The 20717-nt window shown below is 46.2% G+C and overlaps 1 protein-coding gene across 3 annotated transcripts in view; it reads right to left on the reverse strand.

The window, feature by feature from the left end:
* Positions 1 to 20717, reverse strand: part of LOC105470532 (dedicator of cytokinesis 1) — a 546684-nt gene that overhangs the window by 481289 nt on the left and 44678 nt on the right. For all 3 annotated transcript variants that reach the window (XM_011722623.3, XM_011722619.2, XM_071068926.1), the window contains exon 2: positions 1626 to 1709. In XM_011722623.3, the coding sequence (XP_011720925.2) occupies positions 1626 to 1709 (84 nt within the window). The remainder of the gene's footprint in view (positions 1 to 1625; positions 1710 to 20717) is intronic.

A 20717-nucleotide genomic window follows, 5' to 3' on the forward strand; every position in this document is an offset into this window, starting at 1 on the left:
CATTTCTTCCCTTCTGTGCAACAATAACCACAGCATAAAATGAAATATGGCCTGCTCAAATTATTTGCAAAACACAAAATACAAAAACAAACTGTCTGAAAAGTCAAGGACATTGGAAAACCACTGTCACCAACAGTTTATTTATTGGATAATTATAACAATTGCTTCAGGCCGGGCGTGGTGGCTCACACCTGTAATCCCAGCACTTTGGGAGGCCGAGGTGGGCAAATCACCTAAGGTCGGGAGTTGGAGACCAGCCTGACCAACATGGAGAAACCCCGTCACTACTGAAAATACAAAATTAGGTGGGTGCAGTGGCGCATGCCTATAATCCCAGCTACTTGGGAGGCTGGGGCAGGAGAATCGCTTGAACCCGGGAGGCAGAGGTTGTGGCGAGCCAAGATCATGCCACTGCACTCCAGCCTGGGAAACAAGAGCAAAACTCCGTCTCAAAAAAAAAAAAAAAAAAAATTGCTTCATTGGATGGCATCCCATATAACTGTGATAAATCTCTGTTCATCCCAAGAAAATGGGTATTACAGGTTTAAAAAAAAAGGAAAGGAAATAAGAGATATGAAAACTGTGGTTCCTCTGAGACATACTGCTAATAAATCTAAGTGAGGACATTAAAAGAAAAAGTCTCAGTTCACATCAAACACATCAAAACAATGAAGCAGGCCGGGCGCAGTGGCTCGCGCCTGTAATTCCACACTCTGAGAGGCCGAGGCAGGCAAATCACTTGAGCTCAGGAGTTCGGGACCAGCCTGGGAAACATGGAGAAACCCTGTCTCTACAAAAAATATAAAAATCAGCGGAGCATGGTAGCATGCACCTGCAGTCCCAGCTACTTGGGGGGCTGAGGTGGGAAGACTGCTTGAGCCCAAGAGGTAGAGGCTGCCTGCGGTGAGCTGTGATTGTGCCACTGCACTCCAACCTGAGTGACAGAGCAAGACCCTGTCTCAAAAACAAAACAATGAAGTAAACTAAAATATCTTAAACCTACTTTTTATAAAGTGGTCAACTATTAATAATCAAGATTTACACACGCTTGGCCAGACAGAGTGGACCACACCTGTAATCCCAGTACTTTGGGAGGCTGAGGCAGGCAGATCATTTGAGGTCAGGAGTTCAAGACCAGCCTGAACAACATGGTGAAATGCAGTCTCTACTAAAAATACAAAAAAATTAGCCAGGCATGGTGACAGGCAGCTGTAGTCCCAGCTACTTGGGAGGCTAAGGCACAAGAGTCACTTGTACCTGGGAGGCAGAGGCTGCAGTGAGCTGAGATTACACCACGACACTCCAGCCTGGGTGAGTGCACTCCAGCAAGACTCTGTCTCAAAAGACAAAAAAAAAAAAAAAAGATTTACACGTGCTTGCAGAATAAGGAGCCAATGAGTTTAAAAATGGGAATTTCATTTTTAAGTTCACCTTAATAAAGTATTAAACAACAGACAGCCTCACTACTACCCTTACGTGAAACAGGATCCATTTGCAAGAAAAGTGAGCCTGAGAAGGGAGCATGACTGTCTATGTAACAGAGGAATGCTTTGCCCAGCAGGCACTGAGAAGGTGTGCCATCTACCCAAACATGTACGAGAAAAGATACCAAGAGGCATACGCACCTTCATATGTTTCTAAGATGTGCACAGTGTCTCCGATCTGTAAAGAAAGTTCATCCGCTCCTCTGGCATCATAGTTATAAAAAGCTGTGATGAAAAAGGGGAAATATATTAGTAATAGTAAAGACAGAAGTGACCATGCAAGTCGTGTTGGCTTGTTTTAATGTTTTTTTTTTTAATACTGAAATACGTTCAGTCGCTGCCTGGATCATCCTCTCTGATACCCACAGAAGTGGCCTTTTCTTTCAGACAAACATAAAGGGTCAATAGTTTAAGGAGGAGAAATTCATAACTACCCACGACGCCAGATGACCGTAACTGACATAAGAAGACATTGTTAACAGCATTCTGATCGACACTTCAATACTATCTTTTATTTCCACTACTAGATTCTTTTTATTTTCCTAACTATGAATCAATTGCACATGGACTGAATATTCTTTGGAAACCAAATTAACAAAAAATTATCATATTGCAATGTTGATATTAAACCAATAGATGACATTACAATCACAGTAGACAAAAATATGTCCTATGTTAGAAGAAATCCTTAAAACTGACAATGATAAGCAAGAAATGTCTGAAATCCCATGTTTATCCTGACATAAAGCTGTTCCTATTTTGCAAAAGGATAATATTGCTCCTACATAAGCCCCTAAAAAGTCATACCATTAAATTCAAACCACACTTTTGCTCATGCATTATAGAATAAAGGCAACAGTCACCGGTGTAAAAAGGATGCTACAAAGTGTTTTAAGGCCCAAAAAGTATTCGACTAGCCCACCCTCAATTTAAAAATATATATATTAATGTTCCTCCCACCCAACAGCCTCTACCTAAAAGGATATAGCATTCAATATAAAACTCATCTTCAAAATCCCCGATCAAAGTTCTCATCCATCCATCCTCCACAGCCCAGCCAGGCAAGGCTACGCACAAAAGGCACCTTCATTGTGGCAGACCTCTAAAATCCTCTAAAATTAAACCATGTCATGTGCAAACTCCTCTGGCAAGCACGGGCCACCGTACCTTCCCACCACACGCTCCCTTCCCTGGGTCCTTGCTTCTACTGAAGGAAAGAAGCCAGTTCAGCCCGTACCTTTGGGTACCAACTTCTCCCTCGCCAGCTGGGCCTTCCCACTGGGTGCACCTCATCACAAAAGCCAGACCCAAGTCCGTGTTTGATCTTTCAATTCCGCTCTTCCAAACAGTCCTGGCACAACACAAAGCTTCCCATCTCTTGTTCTGTATCAGCCAGTTTTATTTCAGATTTGTGTGTTAAGACGTCCGCAACTGGCCTGGCGCGGTGGCTCACGCCTATAATCCCAGCACTTGGGGAGGCTGAGACGGGCGGATCACGAGGTCAGCAGATCGAGACCATCCTGGCTAACATGGTGAAACCCCGTCTCTACTAAAAAATACAAAAAACTAGCCGGGCGAGGCGGCGGGCGCCTATAGCCCCAGCTACTCGGGAGGCTGAGGCAGGAGAATGGCATGAACCCGGGAGGCGGAGCTTGCAGTGAGCTGAGATCCGGCCACTGCACTCCAGCCTGGGCAACAGAGCGAGACTCCGTCTCAAAAAAAAAAAAAAGTTCCCAACTGAAGAAAAGTCACCAGAGAGCAGAGCCACCTCCCTTTCAATGTTTCCTACCCACACCTCCAAGGACAGGACAGTGCTTAGCTGTACAAGGAATGGCCTCCATAAACCCAAGCTGCCTGAGCTGAGCCTTGGGCTGTAAGTCCAGAATTTCAGGGGCACGCAGCCTCCTGGTGTTCATGTCCATGGTCTCTACAGACAGCTAAAGTGGGTAGGGCGGCACCTCTCCCCGAGCACCTGGGCGCCTGCCTCCCCGGCAAACAACCTGCTCTATCTTCGGGTTTGCAATGGCCAGAATAAGGACAGAATACTGACCTCACAGAATTGTGTGTGCGTTCTGTGTCTTAGAGAAAATGATGCCCACGCTGGATTTGGCACAACGGGGTCCATGGTGAACACTCAGGTAACGGTGAAGGCCTTTCTTTTGGTTGTATTTTTTTACTGCTATCAAGACATCTACCATTACCTGAATTCTTTTTAGAAAGCCAAAGCAAGCACTTTGCCACATGTGCACAAAAATTCTATAATATCAAAAGCCATACCTATGATATTGAAAATTCTATTTCCTCAGGTATTTTCCTATATTTTCCCCAAAATTCATAAAATTTAAGTGTCCTCAACTCACAAAGATGGTTATTAGTAGTTATTAAGTTTACTTGGTATTTTACAGTGAATCTTTAACACGAAATAACTGCATCAGGTGAAGGAAGCCCAGGGCAGAGGCTGGACTTCCCCAGCTCAGCATGACCATATTCTTAAACCTTCAGGAACCATAAATGCATTTATCACAGTTCTTAACAGCATCCCCGCCAGCACGCCTATTCTGTTCTAGATGTGGGGAAAAATAAACACGTCAAAAATCATAAAAATGAAATAAAATGAGCGCATCAAGGGTAAATACATTCAGGCACATGTGAATTTGTAAAGCACATACACATGATTCATTCCTTCCTGTTTCACCTCTAAATACCCTACTCCCCAATCCCTAAAGCAGACAGTGGAAAGCAGTGATTAAAATCTCATACATGGATATGGAAACTTCTAATTTAACTATGAAGTGAGCCAGACAACCCACGATTTTGTAGGTAAGAAAAAGAAGAGCCTCAGGGGTTATACACATGGCCCCAAATCATGCAACCCAGTCAAGATCACAACCCCAGATGCCCAGCCCCTAGCCCTTTGTTCATTTTAGGATTAATGATTAAATAATCCCATACATGAAGACAAATTAAAAGACAACTTTGCAAGGGTATTTGACAAGGGAGTAGGAGAGATGGGCAGAAAGGTGCAGATAGAGTAACAGCCCTCCAAAGATGACTCCAAAAGGCTCCCAGGGTCTGTCCGTCACCTTCCACGGCCACAGGGGCACTGCGAGGGTGATTAAATTCGGGATCTTGGCTGGGTAGGGTGGCTCATGCCTGGAATCTCAACACTTTGGGGGGATTACTTTTGGGAGGCTGAGGCAGGCAGATCACTTGAGGCCAGGAGTTCAAGACCAGCCTGGCCATCAAGGCGAAACCCTGTCTCTACTAAAAATACAAAAAAGATAGCCAGGAGAGGTGGTGGGCACCTGTAATCCCAGCTACTCGAGAGGCTGGGGCAGGAGAATCACTTGAACTCAGGAGGCGGAGGTTGCAGTGCACTGCACTCCAGCCTGGGCAACAGAGCGAGACTCTGTCTCCAAAAAAAAAAAAAAAAAAAATTAGGATCTTGAGATGAGGGTTAATCCTGGATCATCCAGGTGGGCCCAATGTAATCACAAAGGTCCTTATAAGAGGAAGACGGGAGGGTCAGAGTGAGAGACAAGGAGAGGAGGTCGAAGAGATGCAAGAAAGAGGCAAAGCAAGCCGAGGAACACAGTGGCCTCTGGAAGCTGGAAGGGGTGAGGAAGCACAGGCTCCCCCACAGCCCCGAGGGAGCATGGGCCACTGACACCTGCACTTTAGGACACTGAATCTCGTGTTTTAGCCCCTGAGTTTGTGGCAATTCATCACAGCAGCAATAGGAAATTCGTACAAGGAGGCGTCTGAAAAGCAATCTGAAAGTGGTACTTTGTGGTTCACTGATTCACTCCTTAAGGCAGCTGGAACAAGGGTCTCCACTGCAGGCCCCTAAACCCAGACAAGTCCAGGGCCGTGGTTCCCAATTCTTGAGTGATATGAGAAAAACAAGAACCATGTAGGGAATTTTTTTTAAGTGAATCCAAAAGTATGTAATGTGAGAGGCTATCCTTTATTCTGATTATTTGGCCTTTCACAGTTGCCCCTTCTTAGCGGGTGAGAGCAAGGACTTCTTTTTTTTTTTTTTTTTTTTTTTTTTTTTGAGACGGAAGTCTCGCTCTGTCGCCCAGGCTGGAGTGCAGTGGCCGGATCTCAGCTCACTGCAAGCTCCGCCTCCCGGGTTTACGCCATTCTCCTGCCTCAGCCTCCCGAGTAGCTGGGACTACAGACACCCGCCACCTCGCCCGGCTAGTTTTTTTGTATTTTGTAGTAGAGACGGGGTTTCACCGTGTTAGCCAGGATGGTCTCGATCTCCTGACCTCGTGATCCGCCCGTCTCGGCCTCCCAAAGTGCTGGGATTACAGGCTTGAGCCACCGCGCCCGGCCTTCTTGTCTCCTTTAAGAAGGATGAGGATGACAAACGGCATCTGATTTAAGATGCCTTCACCTGACGTGTGACGTCCTACAAAGACGGCGGCCTTTTTGCTGATCGCTCAGTTCTGCTTCTTCAATTTCCTCATCCGTTAGGGTCTGGGAACAACTCCACAGAGAACAGGGTCATGGCGTCCCATTCACATCCTGGCAAGGGTGGCACCAGCCTCCCTCTGGGTGGTGGGCTGAATGCCTACTACATTCTCCCTGGTCGAGTCCATCTTCCTTTTATAATGGCCTGGCTGCAGACGAGCATCTTCAGATCCACATGAATTTCTCGACCCTGGACGGCAGACTCCAGTGTAGAAGCTGGACATGTGTGAGATGTGAAGTGGGAAAGCAGACAGAGATAAACGAAGCACCAAGTTCTTTGCTTGGATGATGTTTTGGTTTTTTGGGTTTTTTTCCTTTTTCAAGGAGAGTCTGCAGCAGCCCAGAGTGAGTGGATCTTTTCTCTAAAATAAAAAATTAACAGCCTGCACTGTGCCTCATGCAGCTGTGCCTTATCAGAGACCTAAAAAGGTACTGCCATCACCTCTGTTCAGTCTGATTGTCTATAAACAAGCTGCCCAGGAAAATGCAAAGCAAACCACAATGAGGTATTATCTCATCCCAGTTAGGATAGTTAGTATCAAGAAGACAAAAAATAACAAATGCCAGTGGGGTTCAGAGATAAGGGAACTGTTAGACACTTGGTGGGAATGCCATTATAGACAACAATATGGAGGTTCCTTAAAAAACTACAAATAAAACCACCATACGATCCAGCAATCCCACCACTGGGCGTTTATCCGAAGGAGAGGAAATCAGTGTATCAGACAGACATCTGCAACCCCAAGTTTCCTGCAGCACTATTCATAATACCTGAGATACCCAATCAACCTAGGTGTCCAACACGGATGAATAAAGAAAATCAACAAGAAAATCAACGTAGGCGTCCAACAACAAATGAATGGATACAAAACAATGTGGTATATTCACATAATGGAATACAATTCAGCCATTGAAAAAAACATAGTATCTTGTCATTCCCAACAATATGGAATTGGAGGACATTAAGTGAAATACAACAGGAACAGAAAGTTAAACACCACAGGTTCTCACTCATAGGTGGAAGCTAAAAAAAACTGAGCTTATAGAAGTAAAAAGGAGAACAGAGGATACTAGAGCCTAAGAAGGGTAGGGGGAAGTGGGGATAGGGAGAAATTTGCTAAAGGATACAAAATTACAGCTAGGTAGGAGAAATAAGTTCTAGTGTTCTATAGTTCCTTAGGATGACTACAGTTAACCATAATATACCATACAGTTTCAAATGGCTGGAAGGAAGATACTGAAATGATAAATGTTTGAGATGAGAGACATGCTAATTACCCTAATCTGATCACCATACTTCATATGCACCACATCAACGTGTACCCCATAAATACATACAATTATTATATCATCTCAACTGATGCAGAAAAAGCGTTTAAGGAACTGTAACACCCATTCAGGGAAAAGCAAAAAAACCAACTTGACTACTCTCACTTGAGAAAAAACACTACAGTCCATCAACCCACTTCACAGATGAAAACAGAGGTCTACAGGGGCATTGTGACTAGCTCAAGGTGCACAGTGAGCTGATGGCAGCCCTGGGATCCTCGGGCTTCCCTCCCAGGCTATCTCCCCACTCCACACTGCCTGGCCCAAGACTTCATCACTCCTCAATGAGATGTACAGTCTTCCCTTCTCTCCACCACCAGTTACTTTCCTGAACTCTCGCTCCAAAGCCTCGACCATTTCGCCCGGCATTCTGAATGATGCCTCATTTCTCCAGCACCCAACCCACCTTTCCATCTCATCTCAGCCCCTCGGCTCCACCTGCCCTGCCAGGCCTGCCACACGCTCCACTGCAGCTGAAAATCCTTCCTCCCTCCGCCTCTGACTACCCCACTTGTCTACAAGGCCTGCCTTTAATTCCACAGCCTTTTCCAGGCCCTAACAGAATTATTTCTCCCCCTACCAAGAAGTTACACGCAGACCTAAATGAACGGCTTGCTTCTGAACTCCCTGTACGCTGTGTGCCACCCCACAACCTCGCAGAGTTGCTCATCCATATGTCTGTCTCTCCCATCAGACACAAACTCCTTGAGAGAGGCAAATATTTATTAATCATTGGATTTCCCACAGTAGCTAAAACCATACCTTGCAGCCACTCAATAAAAATACACTGAATTTAACCAGATCCCAAAGTATTCTTCCTCGCGCAGTCTCAAAGAGCAAAAGCAAAAGCTGTAGCATTTGTTCGTCTTCAAAACGCTCTTGCCCTCTGCAAAACGATCCAGCGGCTGAGACTTAATCAATAAGAAAGAGAAACACAGTATTAGCTTTGCCAGCTCTGCTTTGGGTCTTTTTGATCTAAGGAGATAGCCCACCCGCCATCAGTGCTCAGGTCCAAAGCTTCCCCAAAGCATCAAAGGCCGGGGGTGGCCATACATTACTCCTCGAAATCAACTCAGCTCAGTCTCTGCCTCTCTCATACACCACTGAAACATGATTTCAAGACTTCAAGTAGCAACTTAAACGTTAATTAATTCTTTTAAAGTCAATTTGTGAAAATTAACTGCTCTATCTGTGTTCTCATTTCCTTTCTCTTGCCTTCAGTTGGAAAAGCTTTTCAATGGTATGCATCTTCTCAGGGCTGGGGGAAATACAGGCCATGTCTTCACACCGCCCCAGGCCAGGGCCCTCCCTGTCTGTGCTCCAACAGGGTTTCACCCTAGGGCCATCCACCTGGTCTGGAACTTCACACAGCCTACACGTTTGCCTGGTCCATGCAGGTACCTTGCATTTCCTAAGCCTCCATAGGCCCCTGCGCTGGTCTACACTGAGCTGGGCTTGGAGAGAGGAGATAAGCCAGATGTAACCCCAGAGAGGAAATCAGCCTAAGCCAGGTCTCCAAGGAACAACCTTTCACCGAGCCATTCAGGAAACACCATGTAGAGAGAATCAGAACGTTATATACACCCTTTGAACTTGACCCTGGGGCAGAGACCAGCCATCTATAGCAACTTGGTGAAGATGAAGAACAAGTCAACTACATTGTTGCAAACGGCTCAGTACCCAACATTACCCACGGTACTACTGGCGAGAATGTGATCCCAGTCGCCACAAATAAAAGGATAAAGTCATCAGGCAGCTTTAGATGGCACCCACTTGGAGCTGGAGGCTGGGTTTCCTAAACTCTATCTTCAAAATCAAACTGGCAGCCACGCCATCACCAAGCTTCTATGACCTGAAGCAAAATCCTTCCACTGCTTTTGTTTGGGGACAAATGCCTTAGGCTGGATTAGAGCCTCCCAGAGAGATAAGCCTGAATCCAAGCACTTACTGTATCACACTGCCACCATTTAACCACCTGTTCTCTTCCACTTGACTGTGAGCCTCTCAAGGACAAAAATCTGCATCTTATTTCTCGCAATCATCTAAAAACACCTGGCACACAGCAGGCCTAGGAAGGAAGAAGGAAGGAAGGGACGAAGGGAGGGAGGAAGGGAGGGAGGGAGGGGAGAATAAAAGCAATAACATGCTTGGGAATAATCTTAAGGAGGTACAAGACTTGTACACTAAAACAAAATGTTGCTGAGAGAAATAAAAGACATGAACAAATTGAAAAATATTTGTGTTCATGGAGTGGAAGACTTAGTATTGTTAAGATGTCAATGCTGATCCAAAACGATATACAGATTCAATACAATTCCTATCAAAATCCCAATGACATTTTCCACAGAAATAGAAAAACCCATCTCAAAGGTCCCAGATTAGCCAAAACAATCTTGAAAAACAAAAACAAAATTGGAGGCCTGATTTCAATACCTACTACAAAGCTACAGTAATCAAAACAGTGTGGTACTGTCATAAAGACAAATATACAGACAAATGGGATAGAACAGAGTACCCAAAAGTAAACCCTCATATAGAAAGTCAAATGATTTCAACAAGGATGCCAAGACTATTCAACGGGGAGAGAGTCTTTTCCACAAATGGTGCTGGGAAAACTGGATATCCACTTGCAAAAAAATAAATAAATAAAGTTGGACTATTATATCATTCACAAAAATTAACTCAAAATGGATGAAAGACCTAAACATAAAGCTAAAACTATAAAATTCTTAGAAGAAAACCTAGAGGAACAACTTCATGACACTGGATTTGGCAATGAGTTACTGGATATTATATCAAAAGTACAGGCAACAAAAGAAAAGATAGCTAAGTTGGACTTCATCAAAATTAAAAACTCTTGTGCATTAAAGAATATTATTAACGGAGAGAAAAGGTGACCCACAGAAGGGGGAAGAAAGTATTTACAAATCCCATATCCGATAAGGGAATGGTATCCAGAACATATAAAGAATTCCTGGGGGCTGGGCACGGTGGCTTATGCCTGTAATCCCAGCACTTTGGGAGGCTGAGGCAGGCGGATCACTTGAGGTCAGGAGTTGGAGACCAGCCTGGCCAACGTGGTGAAATCCCAAGTCTACTAAAAAAAGGCAAAAATTGGTCGGGGGTGGTGGCTCACATCTATAATCCCAGCACTTTGGGAGGCCAAGGTGGGCAGATCACCTGAGGTCAGGAGTTAGAGATCAGCCTGAAAAACAGAGAAATCCCATCTGTACTAAAACTGCTAAATTAGTCGGGCGTGGCAGCACGTGCCTGGAGTCCCAGCTACTTGGGAGGCTGAAGCAGGAGAACTGTTTGAACCGGGGAGGCGGAGGTTGCAGTGAGCCAAGATTGTGCCACTACATTCCAGCCTGGGCAACAAGAGCAAAACTCCATCTAAAACAAAAAAAAAAATGAGTCGGGCATGGTGGCACGTGCCTGTAGGTAGTCCCAGCTACTTGGGAGACTGAGGCAGGGGAATCGCTTGAACCTGGGAGGCGGAGGTTGCAGTGAGCCAAGAGCACACCACTGCACTCCAGTCTGAGTGACAGAGTGAGACTCTGTCTCAATAAAATTAAAAAAACAAAAACCAAAACAGAAAATAACAACCTTGGTGAGGACGTGAGGAAACTGGAACTCTGCAAGTTACTGGTGGGCATCCAAAATGGTGCCGCTGCTGTAGAAAGCAGCAAATGACCATGAGATCCAGCAATCCCACTTCTGGATACCTACCCAAGAGAACCAAAAGCAGGGTCTGGAATAGACATTTGTACATCCACGTTCACAGCAGCATTATTCACAACAGCCAAAAAGTGGAACCAACCCAAGTATCCATCAACGGGTAAATTACTCAACAAAAACGTTACATATACATACAATGGAGTATCATTCGGCCTTAAAAGAAAGGACAGGTTGACACATTACAACACGGGTGAACCTTGAAGACACCGAAGATATTATGCTGCATGAAATAAGCCAGTCACAAACAAATACAGTACCTTACATGAGGTTCCTCTTCCTCGAGTTGTCAAACTCAGAGACAAGTAAGAAACGAAAGTAAGAAAGGTGGTTGCCAGGGGCTGGGAGGATGAAGGAGGAGTGAGTTAGTGTTTAATGGATGCTGAGTTTCACTGGGGAAGACAAAGAGTTGTATTTTTAGTAGACAGGGTTTCTCTATGTTGGTCAGGCTGGTCTCGAACTCCTGACCTCAAGTGATCCACCTGCCTCAGCCTCCCAAAGTGCTGGGATTACAGGCATAAGCCACCGCGCCTGGCCCCACCCCACATTTCTAAAAAGGACACCACTTTCAAAGTCACCAAGTTACTCCTATTGGGTTCATATCTTTCTTAGGAACAGAAAGATTGTGTCTCTGCCAATAAAATCCCCTGAGGCAGTATTTCATGCACTGTTTGGATAATAGAATCAAGGAGTCATCTACATAATTAAGGAAACAGAGCTAGCTGGGCCTGGTGAGACAGGGGAACCATCATTTGTTATTCAATATTTCTTTTTGGCTTTTAGTTGGAAACAGGTGGGAGGGATGGTGAAGATAAGAATGTGAAAAGAAATATACAAAAGAGCCTTTCCTCACATTCTAATTGAACTGATAGACACAATAAAAGACATTTTAATATCTTTCTTCAGAATAAAATATCTCTGTATGCCTTATCCACAACTAGCAGCAACTATCTTTTCTTTTTTTTTTTTTTTTTTTTTTGAGACAGAATCTCGCTCTCGTCGCCCAGGCTGGAGTGCAGTGGCAGGATCTCAGCTCACTGCGACCTCCACCTCCCAGGTTCAAGCGATTCTCCTAAGCCTCCTGAGTAGCTGGGATTACAGGCATGCGCCACCACGCCCGGCTAATTTTTGTATTTTTAGTAGAAATGGGGTTTTGCCATGTTGGCCAGGCTGGTCTCGAACTCCTGACCTCACGTGATCCGCCCACCTTGGCCTCCCAAAGCACTGGGATTACAGGCTTGAGCCACCACGCCCAGACCAACTATCTTATTTCTGTCTAGCCCAAAAGGCCACAGTGCGGAAACACTCAGGCTTCTTAGGAAGCATAATTCTGAGTTGTGGGTAAGTGCTGGCTTTACTGCTATTCCAAGGCAGAACAGTAAGATTCTACTTTTCTACATTTTCATCTCCCATAAAGTCAATTCTAAGATAGAAAAACACTGGCCTCCTTATTGACAGTCTTTGCAAATCTACCCACAAATAAGAAAAGACTTAGCTGACCTGAAAATTAACTATTTCTGCATTGAATTTTGCTCAGCAGCAAAGAGGCAAGATAGGGGACAAGATTTAATCTCTTTAATCATCCTTCTTCAAGTTTATTGCAACTTGGAAAAATATCGGCTAGTGAAAGAGTCCAGTACTGACCCCTTGGGAGACAGGGACTTGATGGGGACCTCACCAGGCAAAGCCCATCACTGGCCAGTCCACAGAGGCTCACTGCAGAGTAGCACCAAGACCATTTGGAATGGAAGCCCAGCAGACTCCAGGATCAGGGGCTGGTCCCAGGGAGCTTCCCGATGGGGACCAGCAGGCAGCCAAGACCTCGCCGATGACTGAGTTGAATGAGGACCATCTTACTTTCTCTGCTATAAACCTGGCCTGGACTTGCACTTCCCCTCACCAGTCAAACGGGTTCTACCTAAAGCGTTCTGTGAAAACAGGCACAGGCCTGGGGACCTTGCAGGGCAGAGCAGACTGGTCTCCACCTAGAAGGACCTAGCAGAAAAAAGGAGAGGCTTGAAAACTCGGGCCTACAGCCAACTATTTGTGATACTAACTGATAAAGTGACTCTGCCGTGGACCCGAACTCCTCTTCCTGCGCTTCAGAGAAAAGTCTCCAATCATTTGTTCTGCAGAATATGAAGCCACCCCTTCCCTTCTCCTTTCTCACCTGTGTGTCACATCATTAAATCTAATATCAACGGTGACCAACAGGGAAAGGGAAGGACAAGGGGAACGCTTCAGAGTGCTCATTTATTTCTTAATGGCAAAGACTCTACCTATAGTACATATATATACATATATACACATACGTGTGTGTGTACATATACGTGTGTGTATATGTACGTGTGTATATATACGTGTGTATACATACATATATACGTGTGCATATATGTATATGTGTGTGTATGTGTATACGTGTGTGTGTGTGTGTATATGTATATATTTGAGGGTGGGTCCATTTATAATTCACAAATAAAGCCTGCAATCATCCAATCATCCTGGAGGAGGCTTTGTCATTATGCAAATATAAACAGATGAGTTCCTGCCAAAGCAAACCACAGAGTCCCCAGGCGCCCTCCCACTTCAGGCCTTGGTCCACAGCCCTACCTCTCCCTGGCTTGGCTCTCCAGGTCCCCATCACCTCAGGATGAAACCCTTCCCTGCCACTCCCCCAGAAGAGTCAGAGGCCTCATGTGTACGCTCAACAGCACCCTTGCACACCCAACAATATACCGCCAGGCGACTGCTCACTGCTGCCCGCGCCTGTCACATAGCAGGTACCCAATCAAGGTTTCTCAAGTGCAGCCACCACTGAGGACCCCTCCTCTAATCTCCTGTTCCATGCTCCCCCTACAACACCACAGGGCTGGCGACCCCTTGACCTCTCTGCACCTCAAACCTGCATCTTCTCCATCTCGGCATCCATGCCTAACAGTGCCTGGCACCTGGAGTGCTACAAATGCTCACTGAGTGAATCACTTAACAAATCAACAGAGGAAGTCAAGGCAGTAAAACTATTACCTGAATGTTAAGCCCACTGGAAACCACTGCGGCTTTGCTTGCATTTATTTCAAACAAATAAATGTGGTGGCTCATGCCTGTAATCCCCAGGCAGGCAGATCACCTGAGGTCAGGAGTTCGAGACTAGCCTGACCAACATGGTGAAACCCCATCTCTACTCCAAATACAAAATTAGCTGGGCATGGTGGTGCATGCCTGTACTCCCAGCTACTCCAGAAGCTGAGGCAGGAGAAACCCAGGAGGCAGGGATTGCAGTGAGCTGAGATCACGCCATTGCACTCCAGCCTGGCCAACACGAGCAAAACTCCGACTCAAAAAAAAGAAAAGAAAAGAAAGGAAACTAAAGAGCAGACCAGGATCTTGACTAGCAGAGACAACTTCCAACAGTCTAACCAGGTAGGCATGTCCTGGAGATCCAACCCCTATGTCCAGAAACAAAGCACACTCTATTCACTTGAAAAACTGGTGCTAACGATCCTCCCCAGGGCAGCTGTACGCACCCTCAAGGAGCTCCGAGCAGCAGCAAAGACTGAGGAGGTCACACTGGCTCTGATCCAGGGGCCACCTGGGGAAGATGCAGCCTGGCATGTCAGAGGGTCTCCCTTTCCATGTGTGGGCTAAACTCTGATTTTTGTTTTATCTAATCCAAATTCTTATCTAAGGGGTCTGGGAAGTCATGCCCTACAAACCATAAATTCTCATCAGATGGGTTTTATTTAACCCTATATATCGTGATTTACTTTCCAACCTGACTCTGGCATAACGAGACAAAGAAGAAAATCAAAATATTTCACCCAAAACATGTTTCTTTGCCATATTTTGAAATGGCCCTGCAAAGCTGTTTTATGGGGGAAAATCTGTATCTGTGAAGAATCTCTATTAACATAGCTAGATCTTTTTCTTCCAGACCCTCCCAATCCTAAAAAGATTAACTAAGATCTGAATAGGAAACATTTGTCATCTATTGTCTCTAAGGGCACCCAATGTAAGACTTCAAAAGAACTTTGGTCTCCACAATATTTACCTTAACTTGAACTTTCCCTTTCTATCTATCTCAGTTCTTTAGACAAACTCAACCAATTGTCAACCAGAAAATGTTTAAATTCACCTACAGCCTGAAAGCCCCTGCTTTGGGGTGCTCCACCTATCTGGACACCTATCTGGAAATTAAGAATGTATTTCTTAATGTATTTGATGGATGTCTCATGCCTCTTTAAAATGTATAAAATCAAGCTGCACCCCGACCACCTTGGACACATGTTCTCAGGACCTCCTGAGGGCTGTGTCACGGGCCATGGCCACTCATATTTGGCTCAGAATAAAACTCTTCAAATATTTCACAGAGTTCGACTTTTTTGACACAGGAACCCTCAGCAGTGACCCTCGCCTGAACACATCTGAGTGGAGGGAAACAGCAAGAACTAAGCAGCACCCACCCCAGAATGAAGAAGATTCCTCAAAGGTCCCCAACCCACTAAAATCAGGAAGACGTCCCTAGAGCCCTGTGGCACATATTCTAGCATACTAATACCCAGGTGCCCAAAGGACTCAGCCTTCTAGAGAAAACCTACCTGCTTTATCTGACAGAGCCCTGACCGCCCCAATGGCTCCAGAATACCCAGCCTCGGGACCTGTACATCAAAACATCGTCATCTCTCGATCACCTTCTACACAGATGTGGGAACACTCACTGTGCCAAAATGCCAAAACAGAGTCCCTGCTCTGGTCTCCATGAGCTGTGACTTCCCTGTCAACCTACCCTCTGTATGGCTGGCTTCTGAAGCCCCAACACACCCTGTGAGTTTACAGTTATGGAGCCAAAGAAGCAACATTCCTGGCTATTACATAAAGACTGTGGACCGTAATATCTAATATCTCCAACTACAGAAAAAAGTTCAACACCGTGAACCATGTAACAAATGGGCATATATACACACATAAATATGCTCACGTTCATCTACATACATACACTCACATGTATGTTAGTTGTATAATAAAACACACAGTCTTAGGTGATCAGCTCAGTGACTTTTGAATAATTCTATATGCCATGTACACCCAAGATAGGAAGAGATACAAAAAGTACCCTCAGGCCCCTCTCTAGATTTTTCTCCCAAAACACCGTTTTCTAATTTTTATTACCACAGATAAGTAATAAATGTTAATGCTTACACTTCAAATAAATGGAATTCTACGTACTCCTTTATGTCTGGCTTCTTTAGCTCAACATTTTGAGCCACATGAATTGTGCTGTATCAGCAGTTTGTTATTTTCTATTGTTGAATAGTATTCCATCATATCAACACATCACAGTGTGTTTATCCATTCTCCTGTTGATGGACATTTGATATCAACACATCACAACATGTTTATCCATTCTCCTGTTGATGGACATTGGAGTTATTTGTTTCCAGGTCTGAGTTATTATAAATAAGGCTGCACCCAGGCACAGTGGCTCACACCTGTAAAACCAGCACTTTGTAGAGCTGAGGTGGGAGAATTGCTTGAGCCCACGAGATCAAAACCAGCCTGAGCAACACAGGAAGACCCCATATCTACAAAACAACGTTAGTCAGGCATGATGGTGGGCACCTGCAGTCCCAGCTACTCGGGAGGCTGAGGCAGGATCACTTGAGCCCGGGAGTTGAAGGCTGCAGTGAGCTATGACCGTGCCACTGCAGTCAAGCCTCGGTGACAGAGTGAGACTCTGGTTCTAAAAAAAAAAAAAAAAATGAAGATAAATAAATAAATAAAGCTGGAATGAACATTCCAGCATGAACTTTTTTGTGAATGCATTCTTGGCCCATGGAATTTCAGCTTTGATAGGAGGCATTTGCACTTTTGAAGAAGTTGCACATGCCAAAGCCATCTTCAGGTGAGCCAGCAGCCCAGTGCCGTCCCCAAGCCTGAAGAGTGACACCTCTGTCCATATTGCAACTAGGAGAGAGAAGGCAGGGAAAGGCAGTCACGCCAGGGATTCGCCAAAAAAACATTTAGTTTCTTTGTAGCTGCTTGAAATTCCTCCTCTGTCGTTGTTACATTATTCAGCTTTGATAAAAAAGTAACATTGAAGATTAAAAACCAATCAAGCCCTCTGTGAGAAAAACAATAAAGCCTAGTGCCTGTTGGGTGTTAATGATGAACCTCAGCACAGGCTGCTGGAGAGGACTCCCTTGCAGAGACCCCTTCCCTGCGTCCCCCCGTCGGGTACAGCCTGTGCCCACGGAGAGCCCACGTGCCCTCCAATGTAGGGGTTTCTCAGGTGACAAAGCACTTTGTCTCCTCCCTGTGGGCTCTGGCCTGAGCCTCCTTTAGCATCCTAGGGAGAATGCCCAGTCTGGGCTCTTGCCCACCACGCAGATGAGAGAAGAGTAAGACAGGTGCCCCCGAGGGTGAAGAGATGAAGAGTGAAGAGGTGCCCCCAACACCCCCGACCCCTCCCCGAGGGGGCCTCACTTCCACTGCCTCACCATAGAGTCCCATTTTCAAGGCTGGTGGCCCCCCACTGCTCAGGACATAATCCCTGGACCTCTGCAGGCCAGCCTGGCCACTCCCTCTGAGCCAATCACTCAACCTCTGGAATCGAGACATGGACTCGGCCCCAAACCCCTGCTCTGTGCCCTGACAGGCAACACGAGCTCTGGGAAGCTCAGTTTCTCCCTGCATGAAACGGGGGGATGACAGCAAAGGGGTCCCTAGTGAGTGTGTATCAGCTTCTATGTATGAAGGCCCATCCAGCTGGGGTTCACCCAACATGTCCCCGATAAACATTTGCTTAGATTTTCGGACGGCCTGAGTGCGAGCTGAGGAGCTGCTTTTCTCTCCCAACAAGGCACATGGGTGGGGAGCAAGGATCTGCAGTGTCTTCCCATCTTCCTACTGAGCGGCTCAACCGGGCTCCCCTCCTGAGCCCCTCTCCTCCCACTCACTCAGCTGCACCAGGACCTGGTACAGTCACTTCTAACTAGGCAGAGGGTAGGTGCTGGTAGGCTGTAGGCCTTAGCACAAGAAGGTACAAAGTCACTCTCAGATCCTAGAGGTCAGGACACGCACGACCTTCTGCTGGGGAAATCCCAGGCTTCCAGAAGTCCCGACAGGGCAGAGCTCTGGAGGGAGAAGTCTGCTCAGATGTGTTTGCACACCTCGGATGCTGAGTGCTTATGCGCTCTTCCGAGGCACAGGCGGCCCAGACATAGCCCTCTTGTTCCCGGGCTACAACTGCGATCAACAACTGCGTGGTGGCAGCCTGGGCCTGGCCCAGATGCACCGGCTGCAGAGAAGCGGGCATTTCCATACTTGCAGACAGAAACTGAGCAGTGGCGGAGAGTTCATCCCAGCACAGCCTTGGAGGAGGGAGCCAAGGCTCCCGACTTGACGAGACCTGGGCTGCCTGCCTTTGTCATCTGTTTTAACAGACATATGGACAGGCCTCACCCAAAGGCTACCCTCAACACCACTATCTGAGCCAGCTAGTGTGCAGTGTCAGTTCCCGGAGGACACAGACAAATCTTTTCTTAGCTAACTGCTTGATAAATTTTCCTTCCCTAGATAGCACCCAAAATGTGTGTGGGTGAGCCGCCCTTCACAGAGGGAGCCACTGATCTGCTCACAACCCCTGTGCAACGTGGCCACTCGGCAGGAATACAGATTCTAGGTAAGGCACTAAATAAAGCAGCGGAAGCCAAGACAGCCATGCCCTCCTGCCTGCCAACCCACTGCACAAAGAGCGACTCTGCCCCAGATCTGCGCCTTCTGGGAACCACCTTTAACCCCAGACAGCGCCAGCCTGTCTTCCCCAGCAGCTTAAACTGACACCTGGCCAAACCCCTGTACCCCTGAACATGGGCGGGGCTCCACAGAACACCCGGGCTGCATCCGTTCCCAGCAGGACTGGCTACAAAATGTTCAGGGCCCAAGGCAAAATCAAAATGAAAAGGCCTTTGTTCGAAAATTATGATAAATTTGGGCCAGGCAGGGTGGCTCATGCCTGTAATCCCAGCACTTTGGGAGGCCAAGGTGCACTTTGGGAGGCGGATCATTTGAGGCCAGGAGTTCGAGACCAGCCTGGCCAACATAATGAAACTCCTTCTCTACAAAAAGGACAAAAATTAGCCAAGCATGATGGCACATGTCTGTAATCCCAGCTACTTGGAAGGCTGAGGCACGAGAATCACTTGAACCTGAGAGGCGGAGGTTGCAGTGACCCGAGAACACGCCACTGACTCTAGCCTGGGCAACAGAGCAAGACTGCATCTCAAAAAAAACAGAAACAAAAAACAAAAATTATGATACATTTGGAGATGATTAGGGTGGCTATTATTTAAATAAATAACGAATGTCGGTAAGGACGTGAAGCAGCAGAAACCCTTGTGTACTGGTCACGGCAACGTAAAATGGTGCAGCCACAGAAAAACCATTTGGCAGTTCCTCAGAAGTTAAATATACAACTACTGTATGATCAGGCAATACCAACATAACTGAAAGCAGGGACTTGAACAGAAACTTGTACACCAAGGTTGACAGCAGCATTGTTCACAATAGCCAAAAGGCAGAAACAACCCAAACGTCTACCAACAGATGAATGGCTAAAATGTGGTATGTACATATAATGAAATATTACCCACACCTAAAAAAGGAAATGCTGACACATGCTACAATGTGGATGAACCTTGAGGACATTATGCTGAGTGAAATAAGCCGGTCACAAAAGGACAGAAGCTGTGTGATTCTACTTACCTGAAGTTCTTAGAGTAGCCACATGCATAAAGACAGAAAATAGCGCCGGGCGCGGTGGCTCAAGCCTGTAATCCCAGCACTTTGGGAGGCTGAGACGGGCGGATCACGAGGTCAGGAGATCCAGACCATCCTGGCTAAAGCGGTGAAACCCCGTCTCTACTAAAAAAATACAAAAAAAACTAGCCGGGCGAGGTGGCGGGCGCCTGTAGTCCCAGCTACTCGGGAGGCTGAGGCAGGAGAATGGCGTAAACCCGGGAGGCGGAGCTTGCAGTGAGCCGAGATCCGGCCACTGCACTCCAGCCTGGGCAACAGAGCGAGACTCCGTCTCAAAAAAAAAAAAAAAAAGACAGAAAATAGCACAGCGGCTGCCAGGGGCTGGGAGGAGGAGGGAATGGGAGTCAGTGTTTAATAGGAACAGAGTCTGTCTTCAGGAAGAAGAAAAGAGTTCTGGCAATGGATGGTGGTGATGGTTGCCCAACAACGTGAATGTGTTTAATGCCAATGAATTGTATACCTAAAAACGGTTCAAATGGGAAATTCTAGGTTATATGTATCTTGCCACAATAAAGAAAATAGAAAAAACTTTTCAAGATGTGACAGCAGAGCCCAGGGCCATTCTGAGGTTGTGGGGGGGCCTACACAGCAGCGCAGGCCTCAGGCCCCTGGCATCGGCTGTGATTCCCAAGAAGGCCTCTCTTTCCAGGCCTCAGCCGCCTCGTCTGCAGGGTCAGGGCCTCTCCAGCAGCGCCGCTCTGAGCCTGATGAGCAACGTTCTATTTTAATAGTCATTTCAATTGACTATAAAAATACAGCAACACATAGTAAGATTGCTTTTGCACCATAGTAGAAATACTTAGCAAGAGATGAGAAATACTTAGCAAGAGGCTATAAACCCTGTTTGCTTGCTTACGGAGGTGCTGCTGAGCAGAA

The sequence above is a fragment of the Macaca nemestrina genome, chromosome 9 (assembly GCF_043159975.1).
Source record: "Macaca nemestrina isolate mMacNem1 chromosome 9, mMacNem.hap1, whole genome shotgun sequence".
NCBI classification, from domain to species: Eukaryota; Metazoa; Chordata; class Mammalia; order Primates; family Cercopithecidae; genus Macaca; species Macaca nemestrina.